General features: G+C 46.9%; 1 protein-coding gene across 1 annotated transcript in view; it reads left to right on the plus strand.

Annotated features, from left to right (window-relative positions):
* Positions 1-20,627, plus strand: part of CACNA1C (calcium voltage-gated channel subunit alpha1 C) — a 143,998-nt gene that overhangs the window by 18,923 nt on the left and 104,448 nt on the right. The window contains exons 4-10 of the mRNA XM_023548982.2: positions 1,559-1,673; positions 2,462-2,582; positions 2,898-2,967; positions 11,723-11,855; positions 13,203-13,332; positions 14,935-14,994; positions 20,191-20,297. Coding sequence (XP_023404750.2) covers positions 1,559-1,673; positions 2,462-2,582; positions 2,898-2,967; positions 11,723-11,855; positions 13,203-13,332; positions 14,935-14,994; positions 20,191-20,297 — 736 coding nt within the window. The remainder of the gene's footprint in view (positions 1-1,558; positions 1,674-2,461; positions 2,583-2,897; positions 2,968-11,722; positions 11,856-13,202; positions 13,333-14,934; positions 14,995-20,190; positions 20,298-20,627) is intronic.

Below are 20,627 nucleotides of genomic sequence, written 5' to 3' on the forward strand. Positions count from 1 at the left end.
ACCCTCCCTCAACCTGCAGCAAAATGCCAAACCAGTGTGCCTGGCAGGTCCTTACTCGGGGCTGAAAGCTGTGGCTTGCCTATTCACAGCCCTCAGGCAAATGCGGGGAAGGCTGGCTCTGGGGGCAAGAACGTTTCCCGCCGAGAGCCAGTTTAACAGCGGAGGTGGGTCTTGGTGGAAGCCTGGAGCTTTGGCATAGGTAGGAATGTAAGTTCATCTTACTCAGTTGGCTCAGACTGCAGCATTGCATGACTCCAGGTGGCATGTTCATGTCATAATCCTGGTTAACGGCGCCCCCTGGCAATGTGCTGGGTGCAGCCATTCACATGGACTGCGGACTGCAGTGTGACCGCACCCTTGGAGTTGGCACCCTGGCTGCCCTGGGGCTGTTGCATCTGCTCTGAAGTGGAGTGCTCAGTTAAGAATGGCTAAGCCATCATCCTTGCAATGACTTTCATCTCTCCTCCCTGCTCTTTTGATCGGTATCCCTCCCTCTGAAGCTGCTCCCAGGAGTTTAGTCACAGGCAAAGATGGACAGACTTCACTGAGCAGACCCAAGAGACCATTCCTGATCCAGCCCACAAGCGTTTCTCCTCTTCCTGTATTGGATTTTAAAGTAGAAATAGTTCTGGCCCAAGACTCAGGGGTCCCAGGTTGAAGTCCCAGATAATGTAGTGTGAAAAACATGGACATTGAAGTCAACAGACACAGCTTCTCATCTTACCAGCTGGGTGACCTGGGGTAAATTAAAGGTCCTCTACCTCAACATCTGTAAAATGGGGTGATAGAAGAGTAGTTTAATGTGATAACGTATGGAAAGTCCCTACCCCAGTGCTGGGCCCATGGGTGAGATATTCAACAGCATCCTCGGAAGACAGCTGAGCCTTTCCTCTCCTTGGGTTTCAATTTCTTTGTATGTGAAATGGTGTGAATGTGGGGGGGCCCAGGGTGGAGGTCAGACATTACAACCTTTATGACTCCTTCTAACTAAAAGTCCTTTGATTCTACAGTCCTCTGACCCACAACGTTTCCATTCAAGGTGGGGTGGGTGGTGGGAGGAAAGGGCAAATGACGGCTTCCACTAAGAATTTCCAAGCTTTGGCCAGCTCCAGCCGGCCCTCCCCGGGTCTTTGTATGTACAGCTCACATTAAGAGTTGGCAGAGATACCAGGCTGTCTTCTCACTGCCCAGTTATAAAGAATTGCTCTTAAGAGAAACCATTCTGTTAGAGACAATCCTGTTTATAATGTCAATTATAGCCAGCCATCTCAGTGGGGAAACCAATAATGAAACTGAGCAATTAAAGATCAAGGCAGGGCTCAATGCCTCACCACCCCCAGCTCCAGCCTGCAAGTTAGGCCCACCTCAACCCCCTAGAAAGTCCCAGGGGAAAGGAGGGGAAGGGGGGAAGTCTCTTTTGGGCACCGAACCCTCTAAGTGAGTTCCGTGGAGCTCTCTCTGCTGGGGAACTCTAATCCTGTATGTCCTCTACACCCCCTGTCCCCCAAGCCCACCAAAATCCCCAAGGGTTATTTTCTTTAAGAGTGGACACAAACAGATATCCTACTGAACGTGTTCTTGGCCATTGCTGTGGACAACCTGGCTGATGCTGAGAGCCTCACGTCTGCCCAAAAAGAGGAAGAAGAAGAGAAGGAGAGAAAGAAACTGGCCAGGTAACCCTCTAAGCTTACCCAAGCCCAGGGCCCAAGGGCCCCACTTTTGGAATGCCATTCCCATTGGTGATAAAGACAGGCTTGGTCACTGGCCTCTGATAGCCCTCCCTCCTAGAAGGGACTGGGTTTGGGGCTCCCTACAGGAAGTTGAGCTTCTCTCCTAATGCCTAGGCTTTGCTCCAAAGTAGAGATCATCATATTTTAGTCTCTGCAAAGCTGTTGCATTTTCCCGTTTGTCTGGGAAGTTGGGGGGTTCTCTTTTGAGGGGAGAGGCCATGATAGGTGGTAGGAATAAAAGATGGGAGAGGGGACAGGCAGCCACTCGGAGAGGAAATAAAATTCCAGCTTAAAGAGCAACCCGTCCTCACTGTTTTGTAACTCATCTGCAGTGTAAAGAAGGCAAGACAAGACCCTCCACTGTATCCCTTCTAGATGGGACCATTGTAGGCCATGCATCTGCTGGGCACTGGGAAGAGTTCCTCTGGGAACCAGTTCTAAAGGGAATGCAGAGCTTTTCTCTGATTTAGACTGGAGCAGCTGAGAAGCTGGGCGAGGCCAAATGAGGCCAGACAGCCAGGTGTAGCCAAGTGCCTAGGGTCCCGGGACCAGCCCAACAGCAAATGTGATTGGGCTGCACACACGATGTGCTCTGAGCAAAGGAAGATGGACATAGACCCAGGGAGTTTGCTCCCACTAGCCCCCAATAGACCAGAGTGTCTTTCCCTTCTTCACTGTTCCTGATCATACCAGTAAATATCCATTTGTTCTTTCTCCTGCTGACCAACCAGGACTGCCAGCCCAGAGAAGAAACAAGAGCTGGTGGAAAAGCCGGCAGTGGAGGAGACCAAGGAGGAAAAAATTGAGCTGAAATCCATTACGGCTGATGGAGAGTCCCCGCCCACCACCAAGGTGAGTCACCATCTCCTACCAGGAGCTGTGAGGGCCACAATCTTCCCCGGCCAGACAGCCATGGAAAGGAGGAAGGAAGGAAGGAAAGAGACTTGATGGAAATAAAGCCAATGGGGGTGGAACAGGAGAGCTGGGCAGATTGATTGAATCCCAGCCTTCTGTTGATGTCTTGAAGGATATGTGCAAAGTGATAAGGACATATTTTTGTGTCAACAGCTCAGTCAGTGACTATAATGCAATTTCAAGGCTACTTGAAGCCTCTAAAAGTTTGGAACATATCTAATTGGATTCTTCTTCTTTCCCTTGACTGGCTAGATCAACATGGATGACCTCCAGCCCAATGAAAATGAGGACAAGAGTCCCTACCCCAACCCAGAAACTACAGGTACCAGTCCTACTGCCTAACTCCAAGATTGGGAGGGTGGGGTTAGAGTTCCAAATTCGAAAACTATGTGGGAATAGCAACGTGTTAGGGACCAATGGTTCCAGCCTCCTTTGACACTGCTGAACGTCTCCTGTCTCTGTATTTAAGCATTACCTATTATCATCTGGGGGAAAACTTTGTTTCTGGTTTCCTCATGATGATAATGTAAGGTTCAATAAGGTCATGTTTGAGCAGTGCTTTTGCGTGCTTTGAAGCCTGGATTTTATATACACTTGAGATTTTATTATAGCATATGTTGTAAAATCATTATTCAGTTATATCATTTATTAGTATAACATATGTTGTCACATTATGCTCATTTAATAATAATAGTAAATCCCAAATCTGTCTTGCCCTTACTCAGGAGGCAGTGCTGAGCACAAGGACAGCTGCCACCACAGATGTCTCACTTGTTGCTTTGTAAAATGCTTTCAGGTCTCTTGCTGTAAAAATAGACAGCTCTAACCAACTCAGACGTCTAGTGTTTCTATCTGATTTGTAAATTCAGGCTCCTGTTAGGTGACTTCAATGCCAAAGGTCCTTAGACGTCCTTTGAAGATTCCTTTCCTTTGGCTCATGAAACCTTGTATCTTGTACAAGCCCTCAGCTTGCCTTCCTTTTACCTAGAATTGCAGATATTATCATCAGCTTCAAGCTTGAAGTCAGTCACACGCGTAGGACTTGATGGTAGAAAGGACTGTTGATTTTACTGACATTTCCTTCTCTGTGTAGGTTAAGCTATATTTGGATTGGTCACCAAGTTAGGTGGCTGAAACCCTTCTACATTTATGAGCAAAGCTAGGTTTTCTTTCTCACTTTTCCTCCATCTGTTCTCTGCTGGATCTGTCTTCAGGGACACTAGCAGCCTCTTCCTTTGTCCATAGGGCAGGCTTCCTATGGTCATACCATCCCCCACCCTCATCCCTGCTAGGGAAATAAGTTTTGGTTTCTTGGGGCTTAGATCATAGCGACCCTATAGGACAGAGTAGAACTGCCCCATAGGGTTTCCAAGGAGTGCCTGGTGGATTTGAACTGCCAACCTTTTGGTTAGCAGCTGTAGCTCTTAACTGCTATGCCCCAGGCTTTCCTTGAATAGAAGAGTAGTAGGAAGGGAGTTTCCATGTGTGGGGCATTAAGACTTTTAAAGTCTTAAAAACTCTTCTGGGAAGAAACTGTTAAAGATTTTCAAAGACTTACTAGAAATATCAGTCAAATGCAATGGGAGGATCTTGTTTCGATCCTGAATGAACAAACGAACTTTAAAATGACATTTTTGAGGTAATCAGGGAAAACCGAATATAGACTAGAGACTAAATGATATTAAGTGGTCCTCGTTAATTTTTTTTGTTGTTGTTAATTTTTTGGTATGATAATGACATTATAGTCAGTTTTTCAAAGGTTATGGACGTGGCCTTCCTGCACACAACAGACAGCAGGGGTGACATCTAGATTTGAGTGTCTTGCACATATGGGCCCAATGTGGACGGGCCTGAATCCACTCGTTGTAGCTGGCAGTGAGGCAGGGACATCTCCTGCATCCTTGACAGTAATCTCAGGTTTATTATTCTAAATCTACTGATTGCTTTTCTCTTCTTTTTTGCACTAATGAAACTGAAGAGGGTCAAGGAAAAAATGACTAATGAGGATATTGTCACCATGTTGGCCATAGTAGAAATGGCTCTCTGTCAACCCAATGTGTAACTTCTGGTGGTTTGAGGATTCAAGAAATGGTTATGCTTTTAAACTGAAAAGCTATTCCCACACTCTACTGATTCCTCAAGATTCTCTAGATTTTTTTAGAGTGTGCTCTTTTCCTGCCGTCATGTGGCCACCTCCTCCAGACACGTGCCTTCCTTCGTCTCGTTCCCACTCATCTCTCTACCTTTGTTTTAAGGCCTCTGATCTATTGATAACTCAGGCTGTCCTACCCTGTCCCTTGATCCACAGATAACTGAGGCTGTCCTACCCTATCCTGGGTCCACAGATAACTGAGGCTGTCCTACCCTGTCCTTGGTCCACAGATAACTGAGGCTGTCCTACACTCAGGCCACCACCACAATTAGGCCATTAAGCCTGCCCCCAAGGCCCCCCATCTGTCCACTGCCTCTGGTTCCATTTTCTCACCAAGGAGGCCCCAAGGGCAGAGTGCTCTAAGAGCGGGTGGCTCCGCACATCTGTCCTGGCTGGAGGGCATATACTGCTACTTCAGGAAGGAAGATCTCTCCTTGCTCATTAAAAGAATGAAATATCACAAGAGAGGTTAGGAGCAGATGAAGAGCTCACTCACACCTTTGCTCTTTATTATGCACGCTGCATTGCCTGAGCTCTCCCTGGGCCTCCAATCTCAAAGGCTGAATCAGCATCTGCCTCCCAGCTCTTTCTGCCCTCCTGTTTCCTGCCTTCCCTACCTCTGCAGGTCAATTCCTGTGTCCTTTAGTACCAAGAACAGCAAAAGTTCCAAAAGGCTCCTCCACAGGTCACTTCGTCTGGGGTCTCTGCTGTTTTTATTCTCTCTTTACCTCCTGCTTCTCTTTCTTCTGAACCTTGAAAGGCAAACCTGAGGTACCACTGTCCCCCCAACCACTGTCCCTTCCATTCTTGCAGCCTCTAGACAGCTGCCCTGCTTCATCTAGTCCATGAGGATGACCCTTAGGGGGATCCTCAGAGGTCTGCTAGAGCAGCCCTGATGCCAGAGAAGACACTTCTGTGCTCTCCCTCTGCTCCCCTGCTCCCTCCTTCTTACTCTTGTCCCCTTTCTTACTCTTTCCCTTTGTCTTGACCTCCTCCCTCCAGGGCTGCTGTATTCAGTTGTCCAGGTTGTAACCTAAGGCATGTGTCAACGTGGCCAAGTGGGAGCTGAAATCTGGCCTGCACTCTGCTAGCCAAGGCATTTGCCCTCACTTGGCTGTGAATACCCAGAGGAGGAGCCTTTTTCTAGTTCACACCAAGGGGCCATACAGGCCAGTGGTGGCCGGTCAGCCCTTCCCTCTCTGTTTAATCCCCAGTGCTCACCAGCTAGTTTTAGCCTCCCAGATTAAAAAAAAAAAAAATTTTTTTTTTTTTTTTTAGTATATACTAAATCTTACACCATCTACTCACCCAAGAAGAAAAGCATTGTGCCAAGATAAGTAGAGGATAAGCTTACTTTTGTTAATTTGTTGAGTGCCTATCATGTCCTCAACTCCTTGAAAATGCAGATGATCTTAAGGAGTCATTAAGTGCACATGACAAGTGCACATGAAAAAAAGCATAACCACCATCAGAGAAGGTATAGTGCAGTACCAGGTGTTGTGGGGAGGCTTTAATTGCTGCACGGGGTTAGAGGAGAAGGAGAGCAATGAGAGGTGGTAAATCTTAAGAGGCTTCATGGAGGAGGAAGTTGGAGAGGGAGGAAGTTATTTCTGGACCATACTATTGTCATAGACACTGAGAGTTGGATGAAACCTTGGAGATATTCTTTCACTTAATAACTGCTTATGAAGCACCTACTGTGTGCCAGGCACTGTGGCAGGCACTAGGGATACAACTGTGGGAAAGACTTCCCTGCTTGCATGGAGCTTACATTTCAGTGAGAGAGACAGACATTAAACAAGAAAACAACCCAACAGAAAAGGTAACGTCAGGTAGTAATAAGTGGCATGAGGATAATAAAACCAAGTGTCGTGTTTGAGAGTTACTAGGTAGGGTGGAGGCTGCTTTGACTGTGTGGTCTGTAAAGGCCTCTTTGAAAGTAACAACATTTGGGCCAAAATCTGAATGATTCAAAGGAACCAACCAGACGAGTTGCCATCAAGTTGATTACGATTCATGGCAACCCCATGTGTCCCAGAATAGAACTGTGCTCCACAGGGTTTTCGATGGCTGACTCTTTTGGAAGTAGATCACCAGGCCTTTCTTCCAAGGCACCTCTGGGTAGACTGCAACTTCCAGCCTTTTGGTTAGCAGCCAAGTGCATTAACCATTTATACCACCCAGGGACTTCTTCAAAGGAACCAGACGTATGGAAATCAGAGGCAAGAGCTTCCCAGGGGGAGGGATAGCAAGTGCAGAGTCTCTTAGGCACAGTGCGCTTGGCAACAATGGAATCCAAAGAAGGCCAATGTGCCTGGAACAGAGAGAACGCAGGCGAGTGCTAGATGAGATAGAATAGGCAACAGCAGATGGAGCAGGGCCTCCAAGGCCACACGAGAAGTGTGGATTTCATCTAATGGGAGTGGAGAGCTACAGGAGGATCTCAGGCAGGGGAGGACATGATCTGATTCCAACTTACCTCGTAAAAGATTCACTCGCTGCCATGTGAAGAAATGGATGACGAGCAAGACTGGAACTTGGGGAGAGGGACAGTTTAAACTAATGCCATAATGCTGGTGAGATATGATGGCAGCTTGGCCAAGGGTGATGGTGGTGGAGATACAGAGAAATATTGAATTTGAGTACATTTTGCAGGTGGGGCCAACAGGACTTACTAAGAATTAAATGTTGGAGAAAAAGAAAGAGGAATAAAGGGTATCTCAGTTTTATAAGGCTGCTGTAACAAGATACCACAAAGTCGGTGATTTCCAAAAAACAGAAATTTATTTTCTCACAGTTCTGGAGGCTACGAGTCCAAATCAGGGTGTTAACATGGCTACGCTCTCTTTGTCAGTTCTAGGGGAAGAGCCTTTTTGTCTCTTTCAGCTTCTGTAGCCCCAGGCATTTCTTGCCTTTCCTTGGCTTGTGAATGTATTTTCACAGGACTTCTTCCCCCAAGTGTGACTCTGTTTCTGTGTGATCCTTCTCTTTTAAAAGACACCAGTCATATAAGATTAGGGCCCATCCTTCTCTGGTGTGCTCTCGTTAACCTAACTGATAACATCTCCAAAGAAAAACCCTATTTCCCCAAACAAGGTCACATTTACAGGTACAGGGGTTAGGATTTCAACATATCTTTTGGGGAACACAATCCATGGTGATTCCAACGCAGTCAGAACAAAGAGTGACTCTTGAGTTTTTTAAGTGAGCCAGTAAAGAAAGAATACCCAGTGAGGAATCACGTCCTCAGCCTTCTGTCCCTGCTCTCCCACAGCTCTGCCCTGGACATCCAGCCCTTACCAGTCACGCCCTGCCTCTTCAGCTGTCTGTGAACCCTTGTGCCTTACTAAACATTGTACACTCCTTGAAGGCAAGAACCACAGCTTTGTGTCCTCAGCCTAAGATTCAAAGCCTTGTAGGTGCTAAGTGTTTACAAATGACTCTATTGGCCATGTGCAAAACCACATAGGTGAAAATGAGTGTCAGATGAATAGGGGACAAGAGTCACCAAAGACAAAGAGTGGAGCATTTTGCTGTACAAATACTGTAACCTACTGTTCTGAAAAGTAGCAGCTCCACAGCACAGCAGTACCTGACCTGTCATACTTTTTCCAAACCTCCAAGAACAGAGAGGAGAAAATAAAGATCCTCAAGGGATTCTATTGGCATTTGAGAGTGGGAGTCCAGGTGGTTCTGTTGCCAACCCCCAAAATGGACTTTATCTGACTTTTCCTAATCTGTCAGCCTCCCTCCTTATACATAATACCTGGTAAGCACCACATGCTGTCAAATTTCTGCCCCTTTACGAATTTGTGTTTGTCCTTCAGAAATGGTTTCCTCTTTTAAGCCTAAAATTTAGGTAGCTATTCTCAGCTGAGCCCCATGCGATCATGTATGTCTGAATAGACCAACTTGATTCTCTCCAGAAATGGAAATTGATAATAGAGCTTCATAAACAGTGAGGCAGCCTAACGCAATGGAAAGAGCATACAAAATTCACTAGGAACTTAGAAAAGTATGAAGCCACCAATATGTACGGTTTTCTTTAAACATAAATGATTAAAACAAGCATAAATTGCCCAATAGGAACTTACTATCAGTAATGTTGTATCTTTTAGAGCAAACCTGAAAAGAATACAGACACCTAGACAGGGACTTAAGATCTTTTCCAATTAAATTGTCAACATCACTATTTAGGCCAACTCTGACATCACTTATCCTGGTTTAAGTAGCAGACTTTACCTTACTTGTACGTATAAAGGGTTGAGTGTCAAAAAGCTTCAACCCTCGGCCTGTACACAATTTTTCACCTCACTCTTCTCTTCTGCTGAAAATATTAATTGCCTTGCTGGTCAGCTCTAATTACCCTAGGGAAAGAGTCTGATTTATGCCTATATTCTGCTGTCTGCCAGCAAAAGGTCCCTAAATGCTTCTTGCTTGATAAAGTACCGCTTTCTGTGCCAGGCATTTTTTTTTTCTTTCTTTCTCTGCACCACCTGGCTTAATTTTGACCAGAAGATGAGAGAGCACAGAGGCATGGCTGATTCATAAGAGGAACCTCCCTGTCTTTTTCCAACCAGGAGAAGATTTGTCTCCATTTGACCCCTTCTTTTGCAAGGAGACCTTCCTTAGAAAGTTAATGTTGGTAGAGAAGTTTAGTCATCATCAAGAAATAAGTGCTAGCATGTGCCAGACATGGTTTCTCTCTCCAGAAGTTTTTAGCATGTAGAAAAATGGGACAGATACATTTGAAGTCAATCATCCAAGGTGTTGTGCGATACGTGCCAAATGAATGCGGGAGGCAGAGGGCGCTGCTGGAATCCACAGGAAGGTCATTTCCAGGAGCTCAGGGACTTGGGAATGCCAGGGCAAGGATGCTGCCTGGGGTGGGGCCCTGGTAGCCCTGCAGAGAGGGAGATGCAGGGCAGTTCAAAGAGAGAGGGCATAAGAAAAGGAGGGCAGAGTGAGTGTACTTGTTTCCTAGAACTGCCATAACAACATACAGAAAACTGGGTGGCTTAAAACAAATTTATTGTTTCACATTCTGGAGGCTTGAAATCCAAAATCCAGGGGTCGTCAGGGCCACACTCCCTTGAAGGCTCTGGGGCAGAATCCTTCCTTGCCTTTTCCTAGCTTCTGTTGGCCTCTGGCGATCCTCGGTGTTGGTTGACTTGTAGCTGCATCACTCCAGTCTCTGCCTCCATCCTCACATGACCTTCTTCCCTGAGTCTGTGTGTCTCTTTTCTTATAAGAACACCAGTCACTGGAGCTCTGGTATCGCGGTGGTTAAAAGCTGCAGCTGCTAACCAAAAGGTTGGCAGCTCGAATCCACCAGCTGCTCCTTGGAAACCCATTGGCAGTTCTACTCTGTCCTGTAGAGTCGCTATGAGTCAATTTTGGAAACAGGTTTTGGTTTTTCTAATCCAATATGACCTCATTTTAACTTAACTAGTTACATCTGCCAAGACCGTATTTCCAAATAAAGCCACCTTCTGAGGTTCCAGGTAGACACAAATTTGGGGGGAACACTATGCAACCCACTATAGTGGGTGTTCAGAAAATAGTTGACACCTAAAGCACAAAAAAAATTTTATAAAAATAATAATAAAAAAAGAAAGTAGTTGAATGTGAATGAAAGATTTATTACGGGAGATTCGCATGTAAGGATCAGACTGAGAAAGATGTTAAATACCAGTTTACGACTTAAAGTCTGTCTCCTGGACAGAGATAATCATAAAAATGGCTAACACTTATATAGTGCTTGCTGTGTGCCAGGCACCATTCTGAGGTATGTACGTACTGTTATTATTATCCCGTCTTACAGATGAGGAAACTGAGGCACAGAGAGACTAAATTAAATGCCACTAGCCCAAAAGAAACAGCCAAGACTTGGATCAAGGCATCTGGCCACAGAGTCCATGCTCTTAACCCCCATGCTATTGTCTTCGCCTTAGAATCATTTTAAGGTAAACTTGATCAGAACAGGACGTGCAGCAGCACTGTGGCTCCCATAGACAGTGTGTTTGTAAGCAAAAGAGTAAGCTGTTTGACCCAGGTCCACATTCAGTGCGGTCACTGGCCAGAAACACAAAGGGGCTTCTTTAATTCCTGGCAGTGTCCTGCAAGGCTTCTAAGCCTTTGAATAAAGGGCCTATTATGGTCAACATTATTGCCCTGTAGGAAACCCTGGTGGCGTAGTGGTTAAGTGCTACGCTGCTAACCAAAAGGTCAGCAGTTTAAATCTGCCAGGCGCTCCATGGAAACTCTATGGGACAGTTCTACTCTGCCCTATAGGGTCACTATGAGTCGGAATCGACTCGACTGCAGCAGGTTTGGTTTTTTGGGGGGTTTATTGCGCTGTTATCCCTACAGTACATGAATTTTTTTGTGTTTTCAGAAATGGGGAAAGTGTTCATTTTAAAGTCCTGGAAGCTTCAAGGACAGGATTGTTTGCAAGGGATCCCACAAGTCTACTAAGCCACCCCCACCCCGGCCCCACACCACCTGTGCCTAGATGGATGAGTAACACATGGTAACGCCCTAGTCTTACCTGCTCACCTTTTCTAGTGACTACAATTAGGGTGACCAACCATCCCAGTTTGTCCAGGGCTGAGGGATTTCCTGGGTTGTGGGAATTTCAGATTAAAACCCAGACAGTCTGGGCAAACCAGGATGAGTCGGTCACCATACTCACAACTCCCCGTTACCATGTGCTGCCAGGAAAGCCTGTTTCTCACAAAGATGAGCTCCAGCAGTACCCACAGGGATAGACCAGAGTGTCTGTCTTGGTTGGCACCCTACACTCCCAGAGATACAAGTGCTTTCTTGATTCCTGCCAGTAGGAAGGAATGCAGAAGTAGGTGGGGCAATAGGAGACCTAGTGGGAGTGGTGGAGTTACTTAGGTTGGTGCTTTTTGTCTTACAGGAGAAGAGGAGGAGGAGGAGCCTGAGATGCCCGTGGGCCCTCGTCCCCGCCCACTGTCTGAGCTGCACCTTAAGGAAAAAGCAGTGCCCATGCCAGAAGCCAGTGCGTTTTTCATCTTCAGCGCCAACAACAGGTGTGCAAGAACAGTGGGAAGCTGGGGCTCTGCTCTTTCCATGATACAAGCTGGCAGGCACCTGTATTTTATCTGAACCTCTGGGTGGAGCCTGGGACTCCCCCAGCTCCCCATAACTTGTGTAAACAGACATTGACTTAGGAAAAGAGTCCTGGGTTCTGAATAAGAAGACCCTGCATTTTTCTCTTCATTCTTTTGAAATTTGTAAACTCTATTTCGTTATTTTAATGGTTACTCTTACTATGTTTTTTTTATTGCAGCAAAGTATATATAACATAAAATTTGCCCTTTGTAAGTGTGCAATTCAATGACATTAATTATTTTGACAGTGTTTGTAACCATCACCCTTATTTCCAAAACTACCTCTTGATATTTTACTAAGTCTATTTAGCTTAACAAACTCTAAAGTTAAACAGTGTCTTAAATCTCCTCCTGTTCCATGGAAGAATCTTAGAGTATTTGATCTCCTTTTACCCCTTCCTGACTTACATGTTATTGTTGAGTAGTATTGTTGCCTAGTCCTGTAGCCTGTCTGAAGACCTGTGCTGAAGCCCTGACTCCCTCACTCTACGGCTGTGTTTCTGGGCAAGCCTCTCCTGCCTGGCCTTCAGTATTCTTATCTGTGAAATGAAGATGATAATAACACCCATACCTCCTTCCTAAGCTGTCATCAAGATGAAATGAGATGGTATACGAGACACCCCTGGCATTCTAGTACTTGTGGTACTCTCAGTGAGCACTCAGAGGTCCATATGTGTAGTTCTTTGTGCTCATGCTGAGGTGTGGAATTTAACTGCACACCTTGAAGATCTTACACAGAAGCAAACCACTTAGCCAGAGAGTAGGCTTAGCCAGTCTCTCAGCATCCACATCTCTGGGTACCTCTATTGTTCCCTATGCATAAAAAATATGAAGTAAATCTCCTAAAGTGATGTTTAAAAAATAATGGGGAAAAGAAATTCCCCAAAAAAGCCAATTGTGAATGTCATAGCAGTACTTGAAAATTTAGAGATTCCCAAAGGTCTCAAATGTAACCTTCCAAAATGTCAAAGGTTTACTGCTATGAAAGTGCTTTAACAAAGTTCTGTAGAGAGATGCATGGCGCTGGTGGTGCTGGTGGTTGTGGCAATGATGGTGCTTGGTGGCCGTGGCAGTGATCTTGCTAGTGGTGTGGTCACTCAGCAGCAAGACTTCAGGCTAAAGTGGCCACTCCCAAACCTACAAGCCCCTTTTGCAAGCTGATGGCAGGAGTTAGGGAGAGTGGCCCCTGAGACCCGGAGAGTTGTTCCCTTTGTCGTTCCTAACATGTCTCTGTCCTCCTCTCTTCCTCTCCTCCTCCCTATGCAGGTTCCGCCTCCAGTGCCACCGCATTGTCAATGACACAATCTTCACCAACCTGATCCTCTTCTTTATTCTGCTCAGCAGTATTTCCCTGGCTGCCGAGGACCCCGTCCAGCACACCTCCTTCAGGAACCATGTAGGCATCCCCTTCTGTTTGCTGCACCCCTTCCTCCTGGGAGTATGACTGGGCTCACAGCTTCTGTTGCTGATATCATTGAGCAATCAGGAGCCCAATTCCAAAAGTCATAATCAGGTGCACAGTAAACATTTTCTTAAGAGATATAGGACTTTTGAAGAACTCATCTTAGGACCAGAAGAAGCAAGTAAGAGCGTATGAACACAATTGCCTTGGGCTGGCCTGATAATTGGCAAAGATCAGGACTTTAATTGCTCTGTGGATGTTCCCCGGTTGCCTAGTGCCCTGTAAAACTAGTAAAGGGTGATCACTGACCACTGAGTCCCTGCTTTCTAATGACCAGTCTCTATCCATATTCTGACCAGTCCTAACTACTAGGGAGAGGGAGCATTGGCAAGTAGGCGCAATGATAATACTGACCTTGTATAAAGGAGACCCTGGCGACTGTCTACAGAGTAGAAAACTAAATTTTGGAGACCCACCCCAGGCTCTGGTGAATGTCATTAGAATAAGAATTAACAGGCATTTGGTGTATCTTGAAGCCTCAGGTGGAAACCCTGGTGGTGTAGTGGTTAAGTGCTATGGCTGCTAACCAAAAGGTTGGCAGTTCAAACCCACCAGGCACTCCTTGGAAGCCCTGTGGGGCAGTTCTACTCTGTCCTGTAGGGTCACTATGAGTCAGAATTGACTCAATGGCAATGGGTTTTTGGTTTTTGAAGCCTCAGGTGGGCATGAGAGAAGAGCCCACCAATCTAAAGCCAAACCCATGCCAAACCACTTTGTGGCTCCTGGAGCCTGCTTGGCCCAGGGCTTTCCTACTGAAGGTTAGCAAGTGTTGGCCCTAGCTCTGATCCTTCACCTGAAACCTAATGAAGCATGAACTTCTGGAGCCTGTCCCCAGCCTGGGTGAGCCTCACCTGGAGTATGTTCCCTCCCGTGTCCCAAAGAGACACCCCCAGTATAGATTTCCACTAACATAGGAAGCTGGCTGAGTCATGCCCAAGTGAGCTAAGCATTTTGCAGCTTCCTGCAAAAAAAAAAAAAAAATCTCTGTCTCTTAAGGAGCCCTGGTAGCTCACTGGTTAATCGCTTGGCTACAAACCAAAAGGTTGGTGGTTCGAATCCACCAGCCACTCCATGGGAGAAAGATGTCTGCTTTCATAAAGATTTACAGCCTTGGAAACCCTGTGGGGCAGTTCTACTCTGTCCTATAAGGACGCTATGAGTCAAAATCAACTTGATGGCAATGGGTTTTTTGGGTCTGATTGGGGTTTGTAAACAAATTGGATTAGTGAGAAGAGCATCCAACCAGACGCTGCCCAGATCCAGTGTCAGCGGAGGCCTGCGTGGAAGCTCCCTGCCTGTATCTGGGGACTTCATCGAGGCACTAAGCTGCCTGAGGCGAGCCCAGCTTCAGGATCCCACATTGTGTCTATGCCACTTGTCTCCTAACTCATTCCCGTCTTGGAAAGCCTCAAATGTCTTGCATTTTGGTTTTTGAAGCGTGATTCCTTTTCTGGTGAACACCCACTGACCGCTCCTCCCGTCCTGCTGTTCTCCCTTCCCCTCCCCACCCTCACCCTGTTCCTTTTTGTTTTGCAGATTCTGTATTATTTTGATATTGTTTTTACTACCATTTTCACCATTGAAATTGCTCTGAAGGTAAAGCCCCCATCACCCTCTCCTTACCCTCCTGTCCTCCCTCATGCCAGCTCTGGATCTCTGCTGCCGTCTGTCGCTAACACACACATGCTCCTGTTGGTGTCGGGTTCACTCTCAGAGCCACTAATCCAATTGTGCTTATTTTTCAGATCCTAGGCAATGCAGACTATGTCTTCACTAGTATCTTTACTTTAGAAATTATCCTTAAGGTAATGCAACCTGAGCAATGCTTTCTCTCTGCCTCTTCCTATGTCTCTGCTCTGTCTAGCTGTCTCTTTTTTCTCTTCTATTTCTTTCACTCTCCAGTCTGAAATTGGAAAACTGAGTGCCCCTCACTTTGTGTTATGCACTTTGTTCAGGCTCGGAAGCTATAGATGCCTCCAGAAGAAACCCACCCCACCACAGCCCGTCCTCCTTGACCACCATCAAACAGTTCTTGGCCTGAAAGAGGCAGATGGTAGCCAGTGTCAACATTGGTGCCAGCACATCAGTGGGTTTGGCGCTACACGCACCATTCAGCAGTGTCCCTGCACACCACCTCACACACACGTTCACGCACACGTTCACGCACACGTTCATGCACAAACCATCTCCGGTGAACTGATGACTGGCCCCTATTTAGTGCCTGACTTCTCTCCTCCTGCCCAGAGGAAATGCAGCACAATATTCAAAAGTAGGAGAGCTCTTGGGGTCTCAGGGCACCTCATCAGCAGCCCTCTTTGGATGGCTGTCTTCCCACCTCCACAGAACAGCTGGGCCTCCGTCATAGTAGGCCCTAGCCTAATGCAAGATTTGGAGCCAGCCTCCCCAACTGCGGTCTCTCAGCAGACAAATACAGATGACTTCTGAACCCTCAGTTACCCACTAAATCCTTTGTTATTTGTTAAAATGCCCCTTGTCCTAAGGATGGAGGAGGGAAGATCGTACAGCAGAGCCAACTATACGGCGTTAAAAAGCAAGCACTGAGGAAAGCTTGAGCACCCAGGCCCCAAGCCCTGGACTCCAGGGCACAGGCACAGCCCTGCCTGCTACTGACCCACCTCTGGGTGCTGGCAGCTCTGCTTATGGAACTGTTTTAACGTTGTTATCCCAAAAACAGGTAGGGCCCCTGTGAACACTAGTAAGCTCGGAGATATCATTTCTAGGTTTCCGTGTTATTTCTGAGCCTTTAAACCAATGCATTGCCAAGCCAGTTCACCTGAGATTCCGGGTGTGTGTTCAGAGACCTTAGGAAAAGTGCATGTCAGCTGTCCTCTCAGAGCAAGGAAGTGGATTTCACCCTCAGTCTGAACAGAGGGGTTATAGGCTCTGAAGCACCTGCTTCTGCTTCAGCGTCTTATTCCTGGGAGACCTGCCTGGGACTCCCTTTCCAAAGGAGTTCCAGGCTCCGTTTTCATCCCACCCCTGTGTCTGAGGGAAGCTGGATGTCAACACCTAATTATAGCCCTACAGACACTTCCTTTCCTGATAAAATTCCCAAGTCATGGCCCAGCCCTTTGATGTACTGAAGGCTCTGTCATATCCAGACACAATTTGAGCAGGACGGTGTTTGTGTGCTTGACACCAAGGGGCTCCCTTGTGCTCACCCATGCCTTGTGTTCCTGGTTATAGTTAGCCAAGACCATTCTTCAGGTTTTTCTCCTCTACTCAAAGAGGGTAAATCTGACCAGGCCCACAGCCTGAGGGTTGGGAGCAGAGAGCTAACAGGTACTTGGCTACTCTAGTACTGCTGTGAAACCCCTTTTTCATGGAAAGCTGTTTTTGAGTTTGGTTTTTGTTTTTCCTGAACTTCGGACTCCAGGAGGCGGACACACCCAAAATTCTTTCCCAGGACAAGAAAAGCTCTGAGGCCCAATTCCCACTACCCCTTGTGGATTTCAATGGTGCTATTTTGCCTTCAAGATTGCCATACAAGCAGAAGTGAAAGGTCTCTTTGCAAGCATTGTCATGGCAAGATCCTTCCCTCCCCTTTTACCCGTTTCCTCTTCTATTCTCTCTTATGCTCGTGTGCTCCTGACTATAAACTCCAGTCCCTGGTGTACTTCCCTGCACCTACTTCCCTCTGGGTGCCTCTGCCTGGCCTGAAGGCCCAGTCTTGAGCCATGGCAGAGACAATGATGGCTGCCCAAGAAGGGCATTGAGAATCAGGGACAGTTGAAGGAACTGAGGATGTCGGGCCTTAAAAAGAAAAGGCTTGTAGCACCACAATAATTGCCTGAAGGATGCAAAGAACTGTCACATAGAAGAGAAAGGAGGTGGACCAATGAGTAGAAATTGCAGGAGATAAGTCACTTTCAGGAGGCAGTGGTAGTTCCATGGTAGAATTCTTGCCTTCCATGCAGAAGACCCAGATTTGGCTCTCAGCTAACACACTTTATGTGCAGCCACCACTCAGTGGATACTTGGGTGTTGCTATGATGCTGAACAGGTTTCAGCAGAGCTTCCAGACTAAGATGAATTAGGAAGAGAGGCCTGGCAATCTACTTCTGAAAGTCAGCCAATGAAAACCTTATGGAATGCAGTGCATGGGGTTGCCATCAGTCAGGGGCTGACTCAATGATGGAAACTAGCAACGAGTCACTTTTGATAGCTCAAGCTGTCCCACAGTGGGAAGAGGTATCTAGAGAGGGAGAGTTGCCTGTGGCTCACCAGAGGGGAATTCCTGCCCTTTTAACTTAGACAGTCGGTGACCCTATGCTCCACTCCTTTGTCTTTCCTCAAGCTAGAAATGCCCCAGCAATAGGCTTGTCCTGAATCAAGACTTAGAACTTTTAGGAAGCAGGGACTGGGTGGTTGGCAGTCAGCAAGGATACTTTACAGTAGATATCTGAACCTGGCTTTTTCTGGTACCCTGAAAGTCACGGATGACTTTCAAATAAATTTTCCACTTTTCCAGCATCTGCTTGCACTTTCTCCAACATCCTCTTTTTCTCTCACCCTGTCTGGGTGCACATGTATGCACACACACACACTCTCACACACATACACACGCCTTCTGAAGCACTGGTCTCATTAAAGAGTCTCCTGACAAAACAGGAGTCCAAAGTCAAAAGAGGAACTTGGCTCTCTGAGCCCCATTAAGTCCACTTATCCAAGGAATTCTTTTTCCCATATGAGGGATGGGGCCTCTGCTGGAGCTCAGCAGTGACCTTGGAAGATCCAAGCCAGGAGCAAGGAGAGATGAGACCCAGCACATTCTCTATATTAAAAGTGAGATGGCTTGGGAAGGCCGCCTGCCATCTGCAGGAACAGAAGGCTCTTTGGTCTACATGAACTATGGGAGCTGCCCAAGCCCAGGCTCTGGGGTCCCAGGTCCTCACTGAGAGACAGGGCAGCGAGCCCCTCCAGATGGCAGGCCTTTGGGAGAGATCTCAAATTTTATTCCCCTGCAACCTTTTATATAATCTACCCACTTTTAAAAAACCTTTGCAGAACACAGGTGCCTCAGTCCCCTGTGGCCCCCTGCTGCAAGAGATAAATGGAAAGAATTAGGTTGCTTGCGAGAGCTATTTTTGCCAATTTCCCTTGTGTTGCTTTTGAATTGCTGGGTGGATGCGCTGCCCTGGGCATGCTCTGATTCCAGAGAGATAAACTGGACCCCACATGACCAGAGACCTCCTCCCAGCCTCTCAGCCATCAGCTCCAAATGTGTCCCTTCAGCGGACGCTTCATGGCCCATGGCCTTTTCGGCCCTTAACCTAGAAATCCACTGGTCCTTCATTCAAGTCAGCAGAATTGGAAAGGCTGTTTGTTGAGCACCAACAGAGCACAGCTTGATACTGAGCTCCAACAGAGGGAATACAGTAATAGCCAAGTCATGGAACAATAGCCATCATCCATATGTCCCCTTGTTAGTTTTCAAAGGGCTTTCACGTTGTTTTTCTATAGGAGGCTCACAAAGGCAGAGAATAGTATTCCCATTTTATAGATGAGGACTCTTGCCCTACACAGCAGAATCCAGAATTCAAATCCAACTTATCTGGCCCACAGTTCCATTCTCTATGGTGACCCCTAACACTTACATATGGAGTTTACTATCTGCAGGATAGTGTTCAAAGTATTTTACATTCAGTTGATACTTACAACCCTATAGAATAGATATTATAATAATTATCCCCATTTTTTAGATGAGAAAACTCAACTTCCCTCAGGAAGAATGCAGAATTCAAATACAAGTTATCTGGCCCTAAGTTCACTGGCCCCAGCTAATGCTAATAGGTGCTTACTATCTGCTTACAACCCACTAGGGTAGATAGTATTATCCCCACTTTTCAGATGAGGAAACTGAGGCATAGAGAAGTTAAAGTAACTTGCCCCGAGCCACACAAAATACGGATAGAGTTGGGATTCAAACCCAGGTAGTCTGGCTCCAGAATCTGTGTCTTTAACTATTGCACCACATGGCCCCTCTGAACACACAGCTCTTGCCCTAAAAAGCATGCAGTCTAGAAGCAAGACAAGAGAATTGAGTCCAGAATGTTCAGCACAGATCATAAGCACTATTTAAGGCCAGGAGTTGGAGGGATGCTAGTTGCCAGAGCCATTGGTAGAATTTTTCACTGGGTGACCAACCGTTCCAGTTTGCCTGAGAGGAGGGTTTCAGACATCGCAGGATTTTCAGTGCTAAAACCGGCAAAGTCCTGGGCAAAGTGGGGCAGGTGGTCACCTACTGGGCGTGCCCCACCTTCCCCCAGATACCTAGTGTCTTAAGCTAACCCAGAGGATAAATGAAATTTGGAGAAGTTGAGGAGTTTGTGTACCAGGAAACCCAGTATGGGTGGCATCAGCCACAGGCCCTTCTGGCTGGAGCTGAAAGATATGATGAGGACCAGTGAAAAACTAGAGATGGACAGTGGGGCCTAATTTGAAAGGATTTTGAATATATGGTTGGAGAGTCTCCTGTGGTCTGGTAGGTGGAAGGAGCCGCTGTACACCCTAAGCTGGGAGTTCTTTGATGGGTACACAAACAGTTGCAGAATCCGTTTCTTGGCACCACGGCACCTTATTTCGTGCTGCCTCTGCCCCCTCCTCCCCAGTTTTCTGTCACCTCACTGCACTTAGACTGAGCCCTACAGAAATCAAGAGTTCTTGAAGCCTGCCCAAGGGACACTGTGGGACGAAGGGGTACAAGGAGGGGGGTCTCTGGAGCTTAGGCTCAGGCCAGTCATGCTCATGTTTCTCTGTGCCTCCCCACAGATGACAGCCTATGGGGCTTTCCTCCACAAGGGCTCTTTCTGCCGGAACTACTTCAACATCTTAGACCTGCTGGTGGTCAGCGTATCCCTCATCTCCTTTGGCATCCAGTGAGTACGAGTTCCCTCAGCCCAAGATGGGGGCATGCCGCTATGAATGTGTGTCAGAGACAGCAACCAAGTTCTGGGGGCCTTCTGAAGAGTCACCACAGTGTGACTGTGATGTGAATGGGGCCTCTAAAATTGTACAGCATGGTGACTTTGATTCCTGTGTCCATGTCCTCAATAGTGGGACACATAGGGGTGTGTTGATCTAGCAGCTTTTGCCATGACTGTCAGGACCACACCAGTTACAAAGACAGGATTGTCTCCAGTACCATCCTACCTCCGTCACCAGGTGACCAGTGCCGTTGTCTGCCCTTCATCTACCAAGAGCCATTG

Source organism: Loxodonta africana, chromosome 4 (genome assembly GCF_030014295.1).
Source record: "Loxodonta africana isolate mLoxAfr1 chromosome 4, mLoxAfr1.hap2, whole genome shotgun sequence".
In the NCBI taxonomy this organism is placed as follows: Eukaryota; Metazoa; Chordata; class Mammalia; order Proboscidea; family Elephantidae; genus Loxodonta; species Loxodonta africana.